This window comes from Setaria italica, chromosome I, assembly GCF_000263155.2.
Source record: "Setaria italica strain Yugu1 chromosome I, Setaria_italica_v2.0, whole genome shotgun sequence".
NCBI classification, from domain to species: domain Eukaryota; kingdom Viridiplantae; phylum Streptophyta; class Magnoliopsida; order Poales; family Poaceae; genus Setaria; species Setaria italica.
In genome coordinates this window covers 31,514,465-31,536,260 of record NC_028450.1, presented here as the reverse complement: position 1 = coordinate 31,536,260, position 21,796 = coordinate 31,514,465, and the positions used below count along the sequence as shown (strand labels likewise).

Below are 21,796 nucleotides of genomic sequence, written 5' to 3'. Positions count from 1 at the left end.
TGCTCCAGTCAGGTCGCTAATGCCTGCTGATGAAGACGGGATCCGTTCAGAAAGAGAACGAGCCGACGTCTGAGGCCGAGACGCCGAGTTCGCGTCGCCTCAGGATTCACAGGAGCGGCGAGGGTGGTGGCTTATACAGACTACGGAGACGATCGAAACAGCAAGATTCGACTGGCTTCGCGGGGAGGGCGAACGGGAGAAGATACGAGTTGCTCTGCTTGACTGCATCGTTTGCATGACGCGAGTTGCTTTTTCCCTCTCTCAAGCCTACCTCTGCAGTTTCCAACCAAACTTCCCAAGAACGTAGACCAGGTTCCCAATCATGCAAGTAAGGAACTCAGCCAGGGAACTTCGCATGAGCATTCCGTAATAAGCAGATAAATATTGTACCAAGCAGGGATGCTCCAAAGGGCTAGAGTTCAGAGGAATATATAACGCTATCTAATCAGATCCGTCAGAGTACACAATCCACATTCCAGAATTGCTTACATCTACCTCCTTGCCGAGAAAAAGAATCAAAGAACTAACCACCAAAGAAACACTTCTATGGAGTAAGCTTGGTCGGTCAGCATGCCATTTCCTGAACGATTGCTGGATCAGTAACCTAGACTAGTAGAGCTAGTAGACCCTAATTCTTTTTGTTGGTACGGAGAGCAACGACGTCATCTGGCATAATACTGTACTGCCTTCGGTCTCTTGAATACTCTGCTCACCGCAAAACCAGGGCTCTAGCTTTAGATCCTGTGGCAGCATAGCAACCTTTACGGTCAGATCGAATATAATTGAAGTAACAAATTATCACCAGTAAATCGCATATTTAACCTAATGAGTCGATGTAGCAAGCTAAGTCTAATTTGAAGGCTTTACTGAGCTAACCAAATCAGACACAAACGTGATTGGGTATTCGCTTTACTGAGCAGTCATTCCGTCCCATGAAAAGTGCAATCCTAACTTTTGAAAAAAAATCCCACAAAAGAGTGCAATCCTAAAAAATAGATCTAACTACCTGCCTAATTAAGTGGTCATATTTGATTTGCATGCCAAAACTTACTGCATGTGGCCAAGAAATGAAGGTATTAAGAGTCTTTTCATGCCACCACTAATCTGTCCTAGAAAAACTAGAATTGCACTCTTAATGGGACGGAGTGAGTATATGTTAAACCTAACCTGAACAACTATAAATAATCATATTGAAGGTTCAAATTATATTCTCTTTTCTCTAAAAAAGCATGTGAAGAGGAAAAATGTATAATAGCATAATACCAAGACAGTAAATGAGATACAATGAAGGGTCCCGATACTGATGTGTGCAGCCATACTAATTCTGTAATTTGCCTGCAGAGAAATATGTTTGCACACATAGGCAGAGTGGCAGACAATGTGTTTGTGCTAACTACACCTTCTTTTGGTACTGTCCTAAACTCCTAATGGACTGTTAAATGCATCATAATAGCAACCTTCAGATACTTACTTGAGGAGCGACTTTTGTCCCGACAAAACTCACTTCCACAGTGGCATTTGAATGCCTTGACAGGATGGTCGACATCATCAAAATCAATTCCATAGTCCTGCGATTGGAATGTGCTCAGATTATTGCATAGGTAGATGACTGAAAGTAGGCCATGATGTAGGCAACAAGATTCTAACACCCCCCCCCCCCTCTGGAAAGATGGCACTTCCGTATCCCATGCTTAATTCACTAGTTAAATCTGTTACAATTCAATGGAGGTTCGATAAAGATAATGGCAGGAAACACCACCTACCCATGTCAGTTCTTCGAAAGCATCTACTTCCCTAGTTGTGAAGAATGCCACCTAAGTAAACAGGTTGCAAGAAAAATAAGGTTACAAGGATTCAGATTTAAGTTACAATGTCTGTAATAATGTCCAATTGCACATACATGGTAGTAGTGGTGATCGGGCGTCTCAATCTCAACAGGAATATCAATGATGTTACCATCAAAGCACCTGCAGCATAAAATATTATGCCAATTCAGCATCTAGATAGCACTGGTTCAACAGATCATGATGGCAGCTCTGTTTCCAAACAACTTCTATATTAGTTAGCTTCCAGATTAGAGCAGGCCATCACTAGCATGTTTTGTTTTTAAGTGCTAGCATCAGGAAATAATACAAGCAACAACCAAATAAGCATTCATCTACTATATACTTTACATGCATGTGTATACAGAATGATCATACAAAGGTAACACAAGCACAAACAAAAACGAAAAAGACAAGCACAAACAGAGTCTTATCAGAACATAGAACCAACCAATTCATGAAACATAGAGAACTTCACAAGAATCGTATGTGTTTCAGATTAAACAGACACTTAATTATGAATCAAAAATAAATATTACCTATGGTTTATAAACCTCGCCACGTTCCCGTAAAAGGTACCATCTAGACAGAGGGCTTCCTCATCCTTCAACACACCTTCAGTGCCCCAGTCAGCATTCAGTAGCACAGGATATGTATGTTTTGCTTTACCAGTCAGTTGGTTATTTCGCTCATATAGCTCAATGTTTGTCAATATTTCACCAACATACTCACAAACAAAAGCACCTCGAGGAAGTTTTTCAGCAGGGCGCAGCCCCCACCCCTTTTTTCCAGGGGTTAAGAACACCTGAAATGATGATAAAGAACACGAAAGATTATAAAGATGTGTATGTGATTTGTAGTTAGCTGCTTAGTGAATGAGTAAACATAGAAAGCATGTCATTTCAAGGAAAAAGGTGTTAGCAAAATTTGTTATTACATGTCACCTCAGTTTAATTTACATGGTTCCACTGTATATTTGTTATTAAAGGCATTTGATGCTCAGGACTCAGGTAACAAAAAGATGCTACAAAATAGCTTCCTGCAAGGACCATGTATGTCCATCATATTTGTCAGTTACACTAATTAATGTTAATTTTATCCATCATATTTGTCAGTTGCACTAATTAATGTTAATTTTATCTTTGCTGGCAGAAAATAGAAATATCATGAGCTTGATTGGTACTAAATTACTTCACTTGCCTGCAGATTCCAACTTATGCCTCGCTGCACAACACGGTTTCCGCAGTATCTGGTGCAGCCACATTTTCTCCAGCACTCCTTGATAAATTTCTTAATAGGGTGCCCTTTACAAGGATCAGGTTTCTCTGAGTTTATATCCATCTTCATTCTTTCAATAGGACAACTCGTGCAGTAGAAGTGGGGATGCTTAAGTGGTTCTCGGCGCGCTGAGATACAAGCATCTAGAAATTCTTCCTTAAGCAGGCCATCTCTTGTATAAGCAAACTCTCCTCCAGTTTCTGTTGCACACGCACAAGGAAGTGGCTCTGCTAAACAATCTCCAAAACAATCAGAACAGCAGTTTTCATCTCCAATTCTAGCAAGTGAGAGGTTGATATGGGCATTCTCTAAGGTGGTATTGTGTGGTATATAGTGAAATGGAGGAGGAAGAACCCCCTCTTCAACTCCGTTGACTATTGGAATGCACACACGTTCTTCACCTTTTGTTATATCATTGACATCATGGTATTGTCTCTTGACACTAGTAGGTAACTGATTCCAAATAACATGCATATTACTAGAATTATTCTGGCGACCTCCAGAAAAAGCAGCACTACCACCAAGCCTCATGAGTCTACTAAGAGGCATGCAAGAGGAACTATTTTGATTTGACTGCAATGAAGGCTTAGGAAATATTTGAACAATGCTTCTCTCTCTAGCCTCATTGGATCCAGAACCCAAATCAAGAATACACTGGCAAGTATCATCCAAAAGTTTCATGAAAGAGAAATTGGGTTCTAGAATCTTGTATGTCGTGAGGCATCTAGCCTCCATTGCCTTGCATACTGACTCGATGTCAGGCATAAGGAAATCAGAACCATTTGCCAAGGAAGAGTTGAACGAGAATAATAGTTGCCCTTGTGCAGAACTGGACAATGGTACCTCAAAGTTGGTGGGAAAATCTCTGCTTCTTACAATTGCTTGGCTGCTACTGGCATTAGCCATCTGCCCTTCATGCGCAACCAGAACACCTTTTAGCTTCTTATCAGCAGCACGCTCAACACCAGAAATCAAGTGAGCATCTTCATGTCCTGCATAATATTGTAGCAACATAGGAAAAAGACATCAGTAACAGCTTCAAAGGTATCGAGATTGACTAGTCAGGAAAATCATATGGAAAGAGAGCACAAAAAGGTGATGCAATTTCTCAAGACAAAAGAGAATGTGAAACACATATCAACATCATTATAATAGTTAGACCAGTGTTCAAACAAAATTTTCAAATTTGCAACACGCGATACTGTAGTTTATACCACTATATAAGCATGGAGGTATGCCTGGGCTTTTTGTCAAATTGTCTAGCTTTAAACCAAGGTCAGTAATATATGAAAATAACAGCACTGAAGTTAGCAAAAATAATACCCTAAGATCCCTAAACTTTATTCCATGTATTCTTAAGCCATTAATGGTTTTTCAGCCTACAAACAAAAAGGAAAAGACGCTAATTTCTATCACCATAAACAGATAGTGCTATAAAAGTAATTCAAAGATGAATCTGTCAATACCATTTCATGTGATCAATGTAGATGCTAGATGGTACCCCAAGCACACAGAAAAAAAGGTGACAATCAGTTCCTCTTTCTATCGCCTATTTACCTCTCCACCCACTCAGTCAATCCTAATTCCAATTCCTAAAAGTTTTGAATAGGGGTTCATTGGGGAAATACTGTTTAGACAAAACACAAAACAACATCTGTTTGGGAACAAAAAACATGTTCCTAAAGCGATATCTAAGAAAGATGGAGGGAGTAGTGAGGTTCAAAAAATTCTGTATTTGAGAAAGCGAAACATCAAAGTCCATACATCCAGATAGACCATGGTGATTCAATGCCATCTGTGGGAGTCCACAAATGAAAGCACTAAAATCTGAAAGTTGGATGCTCTAGTGTACTGTTTGTTAATAAAGCAGATGTGGAATAATTCTTTAAAGGTAGACTTACCATTATGACGGCTAGGCTCTAAAACTTTAGGACACATAACTGGGAGTGGGGTCTCAAAGGTGTGATATTCTTGACTTTTAAGTACAAAAGCAGAGCTGCTTTCACCAATTGTTGTAGTCTCTGCAATACTCATTTCCACTTTTGGTTCCTTCATAACAATTTGTGAAGACTGCTTCTGTAATTGGGTTCCAATGATTTTCCCCTCGATGGCTTCTGCTTTTAGCTGACGTGGAATTTCAGCCGACTCTCTCTTGCTACTGCCATCAATACTGGGTTTAGGCTTCTGACCGTGCTCTTTAATCTTAAGCTTCTTGTTGCGATGGTCCAAATCCAGATTCTTCTTCTCAGATCGCTTTTTCTGCCCTTCCTTCTATAACGATGAATTTGGCATAAACATGGTAAAGTAATGAGCCAATTAGAGGAATAATGGATCATATGTGCAATAATTGCATTTCGATAGAAGTGAAAATACTATTTTGTCAAAAAAAAACACTATATACCTAACTAGTGAAACAGAACAAAGCCACTCAAGAAAACAAAGAATAAAAATACAGAACATACTTTGGCATCTGGATCATCAGCACCACTTATAACATCAGCTATAACATCAGCTAGAGCATTGTAGTTATCAGCTTCTATATGCTCCCAGTTGCCATCATACGTTTTCAGTAGCTTTTTCAGCACTCGCACAACAGTTTCCTTTTGGAAACCAATACGGGTCATGGATCTGACTGCATCATTAAATCTTTCCGCCAAAGCGTTTGGAGCTGCCATCCTACTAGCAATGAAATAAGCATCACACATGATATAAAACATATTGGAAAGGGTATGGTTCGCGACATGAAAATTGTTTGCAATGCAAGATAGGCTGCAGTGGTTAACAAAAAGCAGGCAAGATATAAGCTATAATCAACTTATATTATCTTGGACCAAGCATGCTTCATTTGGTAAATGAACCATAGTTTGTGCATTAGATATTTATAGAGGGGTTAGAACAAGATTTTAAGATGGAAGAGACAACTCAGTCTTGCTGAATTTGATGCTTGCAATACTCATTCGTTACCTATGGAAGCTAATTGGTATGTACCATATAAATCATTATCCAAGGGAACTAACCAAATGTTCAAGAATGGAACAAAATAATTGACTGACAAGATGAAGCCTTCCAAAACCTAGCTGCGGGGAAGTTTTAGATATGTACAGATCGTAGTACCACATGCACGATATTGTAAGGTAATATTCTGGTGTAAATGTTGCCTCCAAATGCCATGTGCAGTAAAATTTAAATTACTCTTTTAGTATGTTTATACTATGTATGGTGACTTCTCAATTTTAATCACACTGCAGTTCTTGTTCCTACTAAACATTAATGTTATGCCAAAAAAATGCTTTCCAAAATTATGTATACCATCTTGTATCAGATTAAACTTCATCCCTCAGCTATCAGCCTATTTATGCATCATGGTTACGAGGTATAACAAAGAATCCTATCATATACGATGGAGCAACACAAGTATGTAGAATCCTTTTCTTTTAATTCACAAAAACATGACAAATTTGTTGTCATGGGGTTCATGGCTACAACAATAAACAGACCAGGACACCCACTAGTCATTGCATGCACAAGCCCAACAAACTCAAAATGATCCCAACAAAGCATATGCACCACAGAAAGATGTAAAAACATGGTTGTGCTCTATTGCAGCACAACCCACACACAATAAGCCGTACAACAATCTCTAGATAAAATTCTGCAAATTATAAATACCCCGATGTATAATTTTAAGCTTTGCATAAGAAATCGCTAGTAAACTAGAGAGCAATTGACTACAGGACTTTTTGAACTGTATGGCTATTGAATGCAGGTTTGATAAAGATTTGGTGTTATTTCCACTTTCCACTAAATATACATATCCTAGATGTCTTTCTTCCTATCCAACAAGAGGAATGATGCCATATCTCATTGGATCAATCCGATTGCTTCAAATCAATTTGAACTCAAATGAAAGAAACGGCATGGCACATATTACGAATCAATTTGAACTCAAATGAAAGAAACGGCATGGCACATATTACGTTCAATTGCACATTAACCTTAGATGTCACTACAACGAATAAACCCAAATGGCCGCATAAAGAAGCTTTCTGAAAACAGTATATATCCATAATATTTTCATAATGGAAGGAGATCTATGTACTTATATAGTACATAAGAAGAGGACGGTGTAAACATGATTGTGTTATAAAATTTTAAGAAATCATGAAAATCCTTCCAAAAGCATATCAAGAGGTTTTTAAAATGACTTTTAAAAAACTAAGCCTTTGGTTGGAAGCCTCCTGATCGTTAGCTAGCGCTGCGACTTTTATGTCTTAAATTCTGCTAGTAGACGCCCCTTTTAACAGATGTAATCTCTATCTATTTCCACTACCGTGTGCGAGTGCCCGGTTAACGGCCCGCGTTGTACAAACATCGTATTTACCTTTCTCTTAATTGAATGATGCGCAGCTCTCCTGCGTATTCTAGAAAAAAAACATATAGAATAAGTGATCTTACATAAGCTTGCAAAATTTTAGAATCAAACTCAACCCCTGAGATAATAGGTAATTGACAAATAGCTATGTGTATCTATTTCATCACAACTCACATAGCTATCTGACAATTTTCCATATCTCAAAAATGAGATTAAGTTTGATCTTGAAATTTTGCAAGCTTGTGTAAAGCCACCTTGGACATGCCCCTGGAGAGTTTTTCAAGGTTCCACTCTCAAAGATACTCACCACGAACCAAATCCACGAACAAACTCAGCAAAAACGTAACTCATCACAACAAAGCAACAGGTCACTCGTAAATCCAGAGGAAACAGCCCAGAAAAGCCGCGAATAGAACTCAGCATTACTAGCCACAAGGCAACGCACACGGCACACGTACTTCCCTCGCGAAAGCACCTCAGGGGAGAAGCTCGAGGCGAGGGATCCGTATCACCGCGCCGCCTCTCCCCCGCTTTCCCCGACGGGCGAAACGGATCGGAAAACCCGGGCTAGCCGTAGCCGAAGCAACAGAACGCGTCCGAATTCCCCGGAAAAACCCCACCGAGAAAACCCGGCCCGTTCCGCACCGCAAACAGCACGCGACAAAAATGCAGACGCACACAAAGCACGCACGAGCCCCGCACCTTCCTAAGCGAGCCGCCGGAGGCGACGAAGGCGAGGCGGCAGTGACGGTCGGCGCTCCTCCCGCGCGCGGTCCAGCGGCGCCGATCACGCCGCCGGCGCCGCGCGCCTCCTTCGCGAGCCCCCCGGAAACGGACGGTCCCCCACTCCCTCCCCGCGACGAGGGACGCCCCGCGGCGCGATCGCCGCCGCCGTAGGGTTTGGGGGGCTCTGCGATTCCGGGAGCGGAGAGACGTTGGAGGCGGGTGGGGAGGCTTTGGCAGGAGCCGCGGCGTGGGAGAGCAGGTTCGCGTGTGAATGGGGAGAAAAAGGGTAGGCGCTGTGGCCGGTGCCCGGTGGCCAGATGGCAAACAGACGGGAGGTGGCATCACGGAAGGCCAGGCGACGCGAAACAGAGGAACAGGGGCCGAAAGAGGCAAACGCCGTTCTGCTGGAGCGCTGATCCCGCGGGGACCGCGATATCAGCCACTGTGGATGGTTGTCTCTGTCTTCCGCATTCCCGGGGATAGAGATTTTGCGGCTAGGTCCCTGAAGTTGGACCGTTGTTTTGACTTTTTGCTAAAGCTAATCTATTTCACGGGAGGTTTCTTGGCATTAAATCCTATGCCAGACTTGGCAATCTAATTATAAGGAGATAGGAGAGGGGAGTTTCATCCTATGAAACCCAGCGGTTACCAAGTCCATAAAATCCAATGAAACTTGAACTGAGTTAGCATGGATTTTGATACATTCTTTGCTGTTTTTCTAAAAAAATCCGCGCATCTTACTTTTATAAGAACTTTTAAGAGTTGAATCGGCAAATTTTGAGATTGATGAATTCAATTAGCTGACATGTCTCCTCCCACTAAAAATCAGTGCCATTACCTTATATTATAATGCATTTAGAAAAATATAATGAGATTCATGTCATATACTAGTTGAGAATGTAGTAGTACGATAAAGAGTATACTTACTCGGTCACAAATCTTCAAAGCTGCCAATTTGTTCCATGTGTCATGTCAATGACGCCGGTATACCAGATGTCGTACCACGAAACAAAACCTGATACGACGGTGCACCAAATCTCGCAGAAAACAAAACCAACTCGGTGTAGTATAGTCTGGCTTTCAAGGATTAGTTATCACGCTCAAGCTGTCGTGTATCATATAAAATACAGCAGTATTCTCTATATTATGTAATTATTACCATGCATATCAACAATGCATCTTATATGGCACCATATTTAATGTGTAGGATTCCCAGCTCCAGTTGTGTATTGTATCATACACTTAAATGAATGCCATAGAGAAACTTTTTTGTGGTGCCAAAAGGTTAGTAAAGAGGTATACAGCTTGGGCATGGAATCCTACTCATTGAAATTTAAGGCATACAATAATTAGTTATCCTATGGGACCCAGTAGATCTGAGCAAAACTACTCATTAAGGCATACAACAATTAGTTATCATATGGGACCCAGTAGATGTGAGCAAAACTCAAGCCAGGCCCTAGGAAAAGCCGAGTTTGTTTCGAGCTGAAAATCATGCCCACACCCGCTCACGAGAGACATCAAGTCGGAATTTTTAGGCACTTATCAGGCTAGGTTTGGGCCGAACCATTCACTATTTTTATATGTAAAAATAATTAAAATAAATAATCAGGTCGGTTCAAGTCTGCCCATTTTTATTTTATGTCGACAAAATCAATACATGAGATTGTGGTTGTATGCGATTCTATTTTTCTTAAAATGTGTTAGCCCTTCAAGAACAGTAAATTTGTTAGCTAATATGGATCATGAAAAGCACTGACATCTCTATTCCAACTCGGCTTACATTTTTGAAAGCTAACAAGCATAAAAAGTTCTTATCGACTGGTCTAAAATATTTTATCGCAAACTACCCGGAGGCTCAGGGGGTGTTTGGATACGAGGTGCTAAACTTTAACAGTGTCACATCGGATATTCGGATGATAATTAGAAGAACTAAACATAAGCTAATTATAAAATTAATTGCAGAACCCTGTGCTAATTCGCGAGACGATTCCATTAAGCCTAATTAATCCAACATTAGCAAATGGTTACTGTAGCACCACATTGTCAAATCATGGACTAATTAGGCTTAATAGATTCGTTTCGCGAATTACACTCCAACTGTGCAATTAGTTTTGTAATTAGTCTATATTTAATACTTCTAATTAGCATCCAAACATCCGATGTGACGGGTGTTAAACTTTAACACGTTGGAGCCAAACAGACCCTCAGACGCCAAACGCAGCACAATCATGTTGTTGTAGAAATCGCCAATCCTTGACGTACTAAACTGCAAAAGTGAGGTCTGTAGGCAGTGCCGCAGGCCCGCAGTCAGTGGGACGTACCGCCAGAAGGAATCGAATAACGACGAGGCCCTTGTTTACTTTGTGAATTTGGGAGGTGCCAAATTACTGTAGCAACACTGTAGCAACACTGTAGCGTTTCGTTTGTATTTGTGAATTATTGTCCAAATATTGACTAATTAGGCTCAAAAGATTCGTCTCGCAAAGTACAATAAAACTGTGCAATTAGTTTTTGATTTCGTCTATATTTAGTACTCCATGCATGTACCGCAAGTTTGATGTGATGGGGAATCTTCTTTTTGCATAGTGTCAAAATTGGGAGTTTTGTAGGAAGTGAACAAGGGCGAGGCCTTTTTTGATTTGATCACGTTCAGACGCGCAGTAAATGATGCGCCTGCCAGTCAGTACTGGAGCCGGAGTTCGCGTGGAACCCCGAGCCATAAAGTGGAATTGGAAGGGAGCCCGTCTGGTACAGTGCACAACGCCTCGTCTTGAACTCGCGATGATGCTTCTTGCTTCATGCGTGGCAGGCTGGATCCCTTGCGATGGCTTCCGGGTGCGTTTGGCAGCCTTCTCTGCGTAGCCAGGCTCATGGGTGAGGCTCTAGCCAGTCCAGCCAGGTCGTAGGATGCAAAGATGATGGTTGGTAAATTTACACCTTATAGATCAGGTCGAGTTGGGATTTTATTTGGTATTAAACGTGTTCATTGTGTATCTGACCTATGGTAGAGTTACCACCCACCTCTCCTTCCTCTCTATGCCAGCACTTATCTACCGCTGATCTGGCCGTCGCGACCGCTGTCCCAGCCTACCGCATGCCGCTCGCCGTGGTCCCAGCCTGCGTTGTGCCATCACGTCCGCCGCCCGCTCGCCGTTTGCCTGGCCATCACAGCTGTCGCCCTCCGCGTGTCGCCACATACTCCACCGCTCGTAGCCCCACCACGCCACTTGCTGCTCCAGCTGTCGCGGCCGCCATCCTAGACTACTACGCCGCTTGCTTCCCCGCCGACCAATTTGTCTACTGAATCGAATTTCTTCCTTACCCAAGTTGAGTTACCTTGAATTGAATTTTCCATCATTCAATTTGAGCTTATCATTGTCCGATTTGTTCCCCCGCTGAGGAGTTCTGGCTCCACGGCCACGACTGGATTGAGCCACGGAGCAGCAGTGCTCGGTGACGCAGTGCTAGCGGCGGTCACGCTTGTGAGGTTGGAGGTTAGGGACCCTGACACGGGCTTCTTCGAGATGACGGCGAGCCTCGGGTTGAGTGGCTGCCGACCGTGGTGACGAGGCTGAGCTGCAGATGCTGGCAAGCTCATCGCGTCACCCTCACCCGAAGTCCGTCGTTCCATCGACCGCGGTATCACCTCCGCTGTCCGGTCCCCGCTCTCTGCCGCAGGCTCCGCTCGGAATCCTGCACGCGCCGTCGCGGCTTGCATCCACCACTCGCCCAGCTGATGCTCGCATCCGCTGCGTGTGCCGTCGTGGCACTCGCCGCCGGCCGCCCGTTGACCTACCGCTACATCGCCCCCTCGGGTGGTTGAGAAAAGGAAGCATCGGAGGTCACGGTAACCCCCTCAGTTGCATTGCCTCAACCTGCACTGCATGGAACGATCGATTTCCGCGTTTCATACGATGCAACTTACTCCACCCGTTTTGCATCTCGCAGGCCTGGTCCAAAGCTCCAACCAGACTACCGAACATGGCTACTTGCAACCCATTGGCCTGGCTAGAGGTCCATACAAGCTACCACTTTGTTCATGCGTGAGTACGGAGTAGGCTCGATTTGACGGGTACCAAAGCGATCGCGAGTTGGATTGGGTAGATCAGGGTTTAGGGGGTGTTTGGTTCCCTTTGCTTATTTTTAGCACCTCTCACATTAAATATTTAGATACTAATTAGAAGTATTAAATGTAGACTATTTACAAAACCCATTACATAGATGGAGGCTAAACGGCGAGACGAATCTATTAAGCCTAATTAGGACCTGTTTGGTAGAGCTCCAGCTCTGAAAAAACAACTCCAAATCCATGGATCCAGCTAGCTCCACCATAGAGCTGCTCCACCGTGCATCTAATATCTCAAAAAGTGTTTGGTGCAGCTCCATTCTTGTCTTTATCTCACTAGCAATTTGGGTCCATGCATCAGAATAAAAAAATATCTCCTTCCTGGCGTTGTTGCACGCATGGTTGAGGTGCTGGCGGGCACGGCCTCGCCGGTGGCCAGGCGGCCTCGCGCGCGCTGGCGGGCGCGGCCTCGCCGACAGCCGGGTGCGGGGCGGGGCTCCTGTCGATGTTTTAGACCGGCAACCCACCTAGGGGGTACCCTAGGTGGTCTTTTATGCGGTAAGGGTCGTCGAGAATCAAGGAATCAATGGTGACGCAAGGAACACGATTTAGACAGGTTCGGGCTGCTAGATCGCGTAATACCCTACGTCCTGTGTGTTGGTTTGTATTAATCTTGGGGATTGATCCTCTAGAGTTGTTGTTGTGGGTCCTAGACTTGGGTGTTGAGGTATGACCTGCCGAGCTAGATACCCCTGCCCTCCTTTATATACTCCAGGGGGCAGAGTAATAGTCGGATTACAAGGAGGAGTCCTAGTAGGAGTACACGGGACTAGTCCTAGTCGGATTACAGGGGAATCCTAGTAGGAGTCTAACTTCTTCCTTCCTTGCGGGTACTGGGGATGTATCCCCGACAGCTCCGGCGGGCGGGACGGCGCTCCGGTAGGCGGGGCAGGGCGTGTTGGCAGGCGCGGCAGGGCTGCGGCGAGCGCGGCGCGGCCATGGCGGCGCGAGCAAAGAAGGAAGCTATGAGGAAATAGAACGAACCGGTCTTCCACTAATGAGTGACAGTGGTGGGTTATTTTCTCCAACTCCACCAAATTTGATTTCGTGGAGCACCCCCTGAGGTGCTCCACCAAATCTATGGATCTGGGGGTAGATCCACCGTTTTCGTGGAGCAGATTTGTGGTGGAGTTGCTAGACCTAAAACCGTTTGGCTAAGGTCTACCGCCCTTAGTACATGAAAAATCCCCGTACGGTGTTGGAATCTGCCCGGGGCAATCTGTCATATGCTTCCAAACAAAGCCTAGAGGAGAAGCCTGGCGCGCGGCCCAGCCCACAAAAATAAAACCCCTCCAAACCCCACGCGAACCAACCCCCGCCCGCGCCCGCGCGGCGCCGGCGCCACCACCACACGGCACGATGCGGTGCTCGTCTCAGCTCTCCCACCGCGACTTCGTCGCCGTGCTCTCCCGCTGCTCCACCCGCGCGCACCTCGAGCAGCTCCACGCCCACGCCTTCGTCGCGGGGCGCGCCGCCGCGCAGCCCACCACCTTCCACCTCCTCCGCTTCGCCGTCCTCCGCCTCTCCTGCCTCCCCTACGCGCGCCGCCTCTTCGACGCCACGCCCCACCCCAATGTCTTCCTCTACTCCGCCATACTCTCCGCCTACGTCTCCTCCTCCGCAGCCGCCGCCTCGTCCCCTGCCTCCCACGCGCACGCCCGCGACGCGCTCGAGCTCTTCCTCCGCATGCTCCGCCGGGGCCGCCCGGCCCCCAACCAGTTCGTGTACCCGCTCGCGCTCCGCGCCGCCTGCGCCGTCGGCGTCCACCTCGTCAGGTCGATCCACTCCCACGCCTGCAAGAGCGGTTTCTGCGAATACGATGTCATAAGGACCTCGCTCCTCGATGGTTACTCGAGGTACGGGATGATGGCCGACGCGCGCAAGCTGTTCGATGGTTTGACCGAGAGGAACGTGGTCTCCTGGACCGCGCTGATGTCCGGGTACGCAAGGGCCGGGAAGGTTGGGGATGCGATCGTGCTCTTCGAGCGGATGCCCGAGAGGGACGTGGCTGCATGGAACGCAATCATCGCGGGCTGTACTCAGAACGGGCTGTTTGTGGAGGCTGTTGGGATTTTGGGGAGGATGGTGGGCGAGGGGTTCCGGCCAAATGCAACCACAGTTTCTTGTGTGCTATCTGCATGTGGGCATCTTGGGATGCTGAAGATTGGGAAGTTGATCCACTGCTATGCGTGGCGGACCTGTGTTGGTTTTGGCTCATCCGTTCTGAATGGGTTGATTGATATGTACGGTAAATGTGGGAACCTAAAGGGGGCAAGATGGATCTTTAATGAGCTTTCAGATAGAAGCCTGACCACGTGGAATTCTCTGATCAATTGTCTTGCATTACATGGGCGCAGCGAGTGTGCAATCGCTGTGTTTAATGCGATGAGGGATGAAGGGGTTGAACCTGATGTGGTTACTTTTGTTGGACTGTTGAATGCATGCACTCATGGAGGGTTCGTTGATGAAGGACTTAGATACTTTGAATTAATGCAACATGAGCATGGAATTGAGCCAGAGATTGAGCATTATGGGTGCATTGTCGACCTTCTTGGTCGGGCAGGCCGGTTTCAGGATGCACTGAATGTTATCAGCAATATGAGGATCGAATCAGATGAAGTCATATGGGGATCATTGCTAAATGCATGTAGAGTACACAGACAACTAGAACTGGCTGAACTTGCAATCAGGAAGTTACTAGAGTTGGATCCAAATAATGCTAACTATGTAGTGATGCTGGCAAATGTTTACAGTGAAGGTGGCTTGTGGGAAGAGGTGAGGAAAGTAAGGAAGTTTGTGAAGGAGGAGACTATAGGCAAGAAGCTGCCTGGTTGTAGCTGGATCGAGGTGGACCGCAAGATACACCGGTTTTACTCTGGTGATGATGCACATCCTCAGTCAGAGGATATATATGATACTCTTGATGATTTAGCAGCCTCAATGGAACTGTGACAAAATATACTGCCAGTTAAAAATGTTTCCAGAAGCTTACATAGCTGCATAACTTTCATAAATTCGCTTCATTATTGGAAAGTCATGAGCTTAACATCTGTGCAGTAAACAAAGTGGGCTCCCCTAGTTAAGCATCTGACCTACCTCTAACATATTTATCAGAGGTACACAAGAAGGCGTTCCATCAAAGCCTTTTATCAATCTACTTCATGGCAAGAAGCAAGAGGTATAATGTCTGAACCGGACTGAACTTACATTCAGGATTTGCGTTTTTCTGTTTCAAAATCCCATTATCAATACATGAAGGTTTGCATATATTTTCATGTGATTCATATTGCTTATTCAAATTATCTATTTGCAAAGATACTTTATTTATCTTGTTTATTTGATACTAGAATAGGAGTGCTCCTATCAGCCCTATATCCCATTTTCACTTTCTTCATTGGAATGGCCATTGACCTAATGTTTGATGTCGCCAATCATGCTGCCAGTTTGGGTTCTCTTGCGGTGCATTTTCTACCTTATGACCGTTTTAATTGTTAAATTACCCACCTTGCTAAAAAATGGAGGTGGCAGCTAGCCTGTTATATTCTACTTATCAATTGTCATATTTTACATGCCAACTAGAAATGATAGGTGTCCACTTCCATATGCATGAAACAAACAGATGGTAATGACGACAAGAGGCCAGGATTGGTTGATTCTAACTGTATAATGTGTGCCAATAATCATCTTTGAATAAAAAGAACTGATTTTAGTTCTTATCTGTTCCAAATGTGCCGGTGTGTTCTCAGTTCCATGCCAAAGTGGTGTGGGATATAATTACCTATTTAGTGCAATATTGATATATTTTGTGTGAAACAACTGAAACAAACTAAAAGGTACTATGAAAATACCAGTAGTATTTGTCTTATTCTTTCTACTGTCAGCATAACAAAATACCATGCTTGGAACTGTCTTTTTGCTGATAGTTAATGTCTCTCCACAGTTTTGCAGATCTAGATGAGGATGGAACATGGGATGGATAGATACTAGATCAAGAAAAGTGAAACATTCAGAATCTGGAGGCTGGAGAAGAGCTTTGCAATTGCTGATAGTTAAAATACATCTTTTTACCATTTGTCGCACCAGTTAGTGATTACCGTTTTGAGCCTGACATTTCGCAACCAGTATACATAGTGGAAATGACTGAAACAAACTTGAAAGGTGTTGTCAGATTACTTGAACTAGGTAGTATATTTTTAATATTCATTGTACTGACAGTATAACAAATTACTATTCTAGTCTTTTGTCGGTACTCGTTGTATGTCCGCATTGTTTGGATCAGATGAGAATAGAACATGGGAATGGTAGATCAAGAAAAATGCAGAATTCAGAATCTGAAAACTAGAGAAGATCCTTGCAATTGCTGATGGCTGAAAGGCATCGGTTGCCACATGTTACACCAGTTGGTGATTACTTATTTGAGCCGGTCATTTCACAACAGCGCTGTTGCTCAATGGCAGTGTTTAGAGTTTAGACGAATGCGTCTAACCTAGAAACCTGTTTCATTTAGGGGTGTTTGGTTTGAGTAGTGGGAGGGTGATGGTTCATTGATCCTAGCTCCGAACCTAACCTGCCTTTTGGAATGGGTTGACCTACCACCAATTCACCACCTCACTTATCACAAGCATATTGTTGGTATGATTTGAGGAATTGTGTTATTGCACCAAAATTTATGTATTGACCCCTCAAACAAAGTACATAACACCTTATTAGGTTAATTAGCAATTTGCGATTTGGAAGGTATATTGCATGCATATTCGGAAGGCTCATGTCTTAATGTATTCGATGATGTGATCATGAGGCCCAAGACCAGTAAACTGTGCAACCCACAGTTGAGCACTCAAGTTTACCCTCATCTCTTTTTGGTACTTTCTCAACTTGGTATTATCTCATTTTTGGTCCTTAATTATGTTGCTGTTTTGTAGTATGGTTTTAACAAAACCTATTATGCTCAGTGCTAATTAATGAATGCTGTTATTTAGAGTGACTGCTAACCTTGTCCTTACACTATTTGATTACTTATGCCTCGTTATCTTGTACAGTACAATGGACTAAAAAAATGAGATGGGAGAAGCTAAAGATGAACCAGAAACTGCCATGTATTCCATTTACTGGCACAGAAGGTAACCAGATCTTTAGCCTACTCAATTTGTGGAATTTCATTGCTGATGCATTAGTATCAACCATGATGTACCCAACAAGCTGTTTGGGACGACCAGTACCCCTAATTCAATTGAATATAAGATGGAAGTTGGAATCGGATGTACAGCTTCTGTTTTTTAGTAACATTGGAAGTGTTGATACATTTTCTTGGAACTTGGATGAACTGTGGTGCCATTGTCCTAAGTATATTTTCTGTGCCCATGTTGTACCTACTGCCAAACTCTTTCTCTGTTTTAGTAGCTGGGTTCTCTTTGGATTTATCCTGCTCGTCCCCATTCTTTCCCTCCAGTTCAGAACTTTTCCTGGTGTTAACTAATTTATCAATTCATTGTTTTTTTCTTGAAGGGTATTGATTCATTGTTGGTTCATGTGTTCCCATCCATGGATCTTGTCTCCACCACTTGGTAAAAAGTTGATTCTTTTGACCGAAGAGATCAAGATTCAAGGTTATGGAGGGAGTTACGAGATGCTCGTGAGTTCCATACCATCCAGCTCGTATATATTGTCACATGGCTGGATCATGGTAGAAAGAACATGGGCAAATGGCCGCCGTACGTTGCCACTGCAACCCTGCCAGCAAAGATGGAGGTAGAAAAGGATGGTGCAGGTTGTGCAACAAACATACAGGGTACAGTGACAGGGACCGACGATTTGGAAAGGTGAGAATAAAAGTACTCTATCGTCTTGGTCTGGAATAATTCCAATGCATTCCAATACCTCGCCATGTAAATGGCGAACGGTACATGCCACCCTGACCACCCAAAACCAGCCAAAAAATTTGGTCAATCCAACATCTGAGCTCGTCCAAATAAAGGCGGGATATAAGTGACTGGAGTGATAGGCAGTCATGTCATATACTCTTATCCCAACAACTTTTTTAGGGTTTCTGATTTACTCCATCCATTCTCTTCAATAGATTTATTTTCAAAACTGAAATATTCTGTTTTGATAGTCCTATTTGATAGTAAGGATAGTAAGGGGTTTGCGCGGAAAATCATTTCCACTGACAAGTACATAATAATATGATTAATTGGATGATACAGAGGGTCTTTCTCCTTGATCATTGTGGTAAAATGAAATAGATCGATCAAAAGATAACGGAGGGAGTACGAGTTGTTTTTGGTGATATCCGTTCAAAGGGGCGGTAGGATGAATCCCGTGTTTCCGGTTCACAGTAGCATGGTCTGGGGGCCATGGCTTCCATCGAACACGGCGACAATGATGGTGGATCAGAAACTTCGAAGGTGGCGGGATATGCTTTTCCTGGAGCAATTCCAGAATGCAAAGATCACGTATGTTGACAGTCTTTCCTAGAACAAAAGGGCAAACAAAAAAAAACAGAGAGAAGAGGGATCAACCTGCATCGATGAATGGATGAACCATCCGTGCAAACAATACCAATCTCCACATAATTGAGGTCAAAGGAAAGATGGAATCTTAGAGGAGAGTATAATATATCTCGTCGTCGTCGTTGTTGTTATACAATCTTATGTAGCAATAGCATAATACGGTGAGATCCAACAAAACAGACGGGTGGCCTGCGTGCATTCTGCACGGTGCGCATATGTATATCCATTACTAGTATAGCAGCACTGAGTCGCTAGAACTCGCCGCTGGACGCGTTGGCGATCTGCGTGCTCATCACCGCCTTGGGCCTGACGCTGGGGTCCTCGTCGTCGTGGTACGCGTACGCGAACCCGCCGTGCCGCGTCTGGTCCATGCCGGCCATCTCGTCCTCGGCGGAGACGCGGAGGAGGCCCATCTTGCTGAGCGCCAGGAACAGCGGCGCCATGGTGACGCTCACCCACGCCGCGATCACCAGGACCATCACCACGTTCGCCGCCAGCAGCCGGCCGCCGCCGCCCATGAAGAGCCCGTACGGCCGCCCCGGCGCGCCGCCGCCGTAGATCTGCTCCACGTACTCCCGGCGCGCGAAGAGCCCCGTGAAGATGACCCCCCACGCGCCGCACCCGCCGTGGAGCTGCGCGGCCTCCAGCGGGTCGTCGAACCGGAGCCTTGCCGCCAGCGCGTTGAGCCCGATGAGCACCCACGCCGACACGAACCCGCAGATGACGGCCGCCCAGGGGTCCACCACCGAGCAGCCGGCGGTGATGGCGGCGAACCCGCCGAGCAGGCCGTTGCAGACGTCGAGCACGTTCCAGTGCCCCGTCTGGAGGCGCTTCCCGAAGAGCGTGGTGAGCGCCGCCGTGCTGCCGGCGAGGGTGGTGGTCACGGCGGTGCGGCCCACGGCGGACCACTGCCCGTGGATGCTCCCGGCGGGGCCGTAGCTCTTGAGGATGGTGAGGAAGGACCCCGGGTTGAAGCCGAACCACCCGAACCACAGCAGGAAGGTGCCGAGCACGACGAGCGACGCGCTGTGCCCGCGCAGCGCCACCGAGCGGCCGGCGTGGTCGAACCGACCAATGCGGGGGCCCTCGATCAGCGCACCCCAGAGGCCGGCGATGCCGCCGACCATGTGGACGACGCTGGACCCGGCGAAGTCGATGATGCCGGAGCCGAAGAGGAGCTTCCCCGACGTCCGGGACGCCGAGGCCCAGCCGTCGGCGGACCAGACCCAGTGGGAGACCACCGGGTACACGAAGCCGGTGAGGAAGGCGGAGTAGATGAGGTACGCCACGAACTGCGTCCGCTCGGCGATGGAGCCCGACGTGATCCCGGCCGCGGCGATGGCGAAGGCCCACTGGAAGAGGAAGAAGTCGTAGTCGAAGCCGGCCTGGGGGAGCCGCTTGAGGCCGAAGAAGTGCCTGCCGATGAAGCCGTTGGAGGGGGTCCCGTACGCGAAGGCGAAGCCGAAGAGGTAGTAGAAGAGCGCGCCGGCGGCGGCGTCGAGCACGTTGGTGAGCATGATGTTCATGGTGTTCTTGGCGCGGACGGAGCCCGCGCAGAGCATGGCGAACCCGAGCTGCATGGCGAAGACGAGGTACGCCGAGAAGAGCAGGTACGTCGAGTCCACCGCCGACGTCGTGTCCGCGAACCGGTCGCACAGGTAGCCCGTCGCGTTCGCCGCCGCCGGGCCCAGCAGCGGCGCGAGGCTCGCGGCGCACGTCGCCGCCATCGACACCGACCTGCCGGCTCGCCGCTTCCTCTTCTCCTTTCTTTTAGGAGCAATGGGAAGCAGGAGATGTTGCGGCGCGCGAGGAGAGGAGGAACGGTGGCGTCGGATTTATAGGGAGCCTCGGCGGCGACGGGAGGACTGAGCAGCTCTCGAATCAGGAGGCGCCTGCTGGCGGCAAGTGGTCGTTTTCTCTTTCAAAAGTTCGCGGGGCCCACCTGCCATAAGTGGGCCCGCTTTTTATGCTGATGGCTGATGGGTTTCTTTCATTAGGCGTTTTTGTTGAATATTGATGGGATCTAAACTTGTAATGTACTGTGAAGCATTGTGGTGGGATAATGGCCAGCACACTGTACCCGCTGTTGCGTACAGGGACACTACATTACTGTGTCTTGCAGTGTTCAGATGTTGTCCATGCGCGAATCCACAAGTCAAGGCAACGTTGTGTCGTTGTGTTGTGTCCAACCTCTGCTCACGTCATATTTGAATCGGAGGCAATTAAGGCCCTGTTTGGCATGGCTCCAGCTCTGGATGGAGCTGCTCCACTCCAGAACTCCAGGTGGAGTCAGCTCCACTCCAGAACTCCAGAATAAAATGGGGTGTTTGGCTAGATGGGTGCTCTCAGCTCCAAAAAAATCAATTTTCAGTGTGGATTGCCATTGTTACCCCCAATTTAGGTCCCACTTGTCATTCTCTCCATCCCCATCTCCTTCTTCCTCAGAAAGGCTGCCCGGCAACCACAACACACCGTTCCCTCCTCTTTTTTTCCTTGCCCCGGTGCTCCCGTCGCCTCGCAGGAGCAAGCAAGCAGCTCACCGGCGTAGGGGCTTCGGCAGACGGGCGAACTGGTGGCCGGCGGAGGGGCTTCGGCGGACGGGCGCGAAGGCCGGCGGGGGATCTTCGGCGGCGGGGCGAACTGGCGGCCGGCGGAGGGGCTTCGGCGGACGGGCGCGAATGCGGGCGGCGGGCCTTCGGCGGAGCGGCGCGAAGGCCGGCGACGGGTCCTGCGGCCGGCGACGGGGGCCTGCTGCCGGCAGCCGGGGGCTACGGCCGGCGACGGGGGCCTGCGGCGACAGGGCCCTGCGACCGGCGTGGGGGGTCTCCGGGTGGCTGGCGGCGGGCCCTGCGGCCGGCGACGGGGGGCTGCTGCCGGCGCCGGGGGGCTACTGCCGGCGGGGGGGGGGGGGGGGGGGGGGGCCCCCCGCAAAGGGACCCTCCCCTCTGGGGGGGCACCC

At 46.8% G+C, this 21,796-nt stretch overlaps 3 protein-coding genes across 4 annotated transcripts; 1 reads left to right on the top strand and 2 right to left on the bottom strand.

The window, feature by feature from the left end:
- Nucleotides 1-413: 413 nt before the first annotated feature.
- Nucleotides 414-8,444, bottom strand: LOC101769384 (probable inactive histone-lysine N-methyltransferase SUVR2). Its single transcript, XM_012846890.2, has 9 exons — nt 8,176-8,444; nt 5,564-5,777; nt 5,003-5,372; nt 3,024-4,093; nt 2,363-2,628; nt 1,901-1,967; nt 1,764-1,814; nt 1,472-1,568; nt 414-741 (listed from the first exon to the last, which is right to left on the bottom strand). The coding sequence occupies exons 2-9, from the start codon at nt 5,774-5,776 to the stop codon at nt 710-712; spliced, it is 2,166 nt and encodes a 721-aa protein (XP_012702344.1). The 5' UTR covers nt 5,777; nt 8,176-8,444; the 3' UTR covers nt 414-709.
- A 5,192-nt stretch (nt 8,445-13,636) lies between these two features.
- Nucleotides 13,637-18,482, top strand: LOC101766288 (pentatricopeptide repeat-containing protein At1g33350). Of its 2 annotated transcripts, XM_022824971.1 has the most exons (4): nt 13,637-15,506; nt 16,269-17,190; nt 17,368-17,448; nt 17,834-18,482. In XM_022824971.1, exon 1 carries the CDS (start codon nt 13,688-13,690, stop codon nt 15,278-15,280), a length of 1,593 nt encoding a protein of 530 aa, XP_022680706.1. In that variant the 5' UTR covers nt 13,637-13,687; the 3' UTR covers nt 15,281-15,506; nt 16,269-17,190; nt 17,368-17,448; nt 17,834-18,482. The 2 variants fall into 2 exon arrangements, with proteins under 2 accessions (XP_022680706.1, XP_004955088.1); XM_004955031.3 differs by having other exon boundaries at nt 16,269-17,448.
- Nucleotides 18,483-18,900: 418 nt separating this feature from the next.
- Nucleotides 18,901-20,799, bottom strand: LOC101768982 (ammonium transporter 1 member 2). Its single transcript, XM_004953069.3, has one exon. It carries the CDS (start codon nt 20,562-20,564, stop codon nt 19,089-19,091), a length of 1,476 nt encoding a protein of 491 aa, XP_004953126.1. The 5' UTR covers nt 20,565-20,799; the 3' UTR covers nt 18,901-19,088.
- Between the last annotated feature and the right edge of the window lie 997 nt (nt 20,800-21,796).

Bases quoted from the DNA above. Each gene is read 5' to 3' on its own strand.
- LOC101769384 (XM_012846890.2), bottom strand. From the start codon at position 5,776: ATGGCAGCTCCAAACGCTTTGGCGGAAAGATTTAATGATGCAGTCAGA. The intron at 5,373-5,563 runs GTATGTTCTGTA...TCATCGTTATAG, and splicing joins CTGATGATCCAGATGCCAAA to AAGGAAGGGCAGAAAAAGCG. The intron at 742-1,471 runs GTAAGTATCTGA...ATGCTGCCACAG, and splicing joins GGACAAAAGTCGCTCCTCAA to GATCTAAAGCTAGAGCCCTG.
- LOC101766288 (XM_022824971.1), top strand. From the start codon at position 13,688: ATGCGGTGCTCGTCTCAGCTCTCCCACCGCGACTTCGTCGCCGTGCTC.
- LOC101768982 (XM_004953069.3), bottom strand. From the start codon at position 20,564: ATGGCGGCGACGTGCGCCGCGAGCCTCGCGCCGCTGCTGGGCCCGGCG.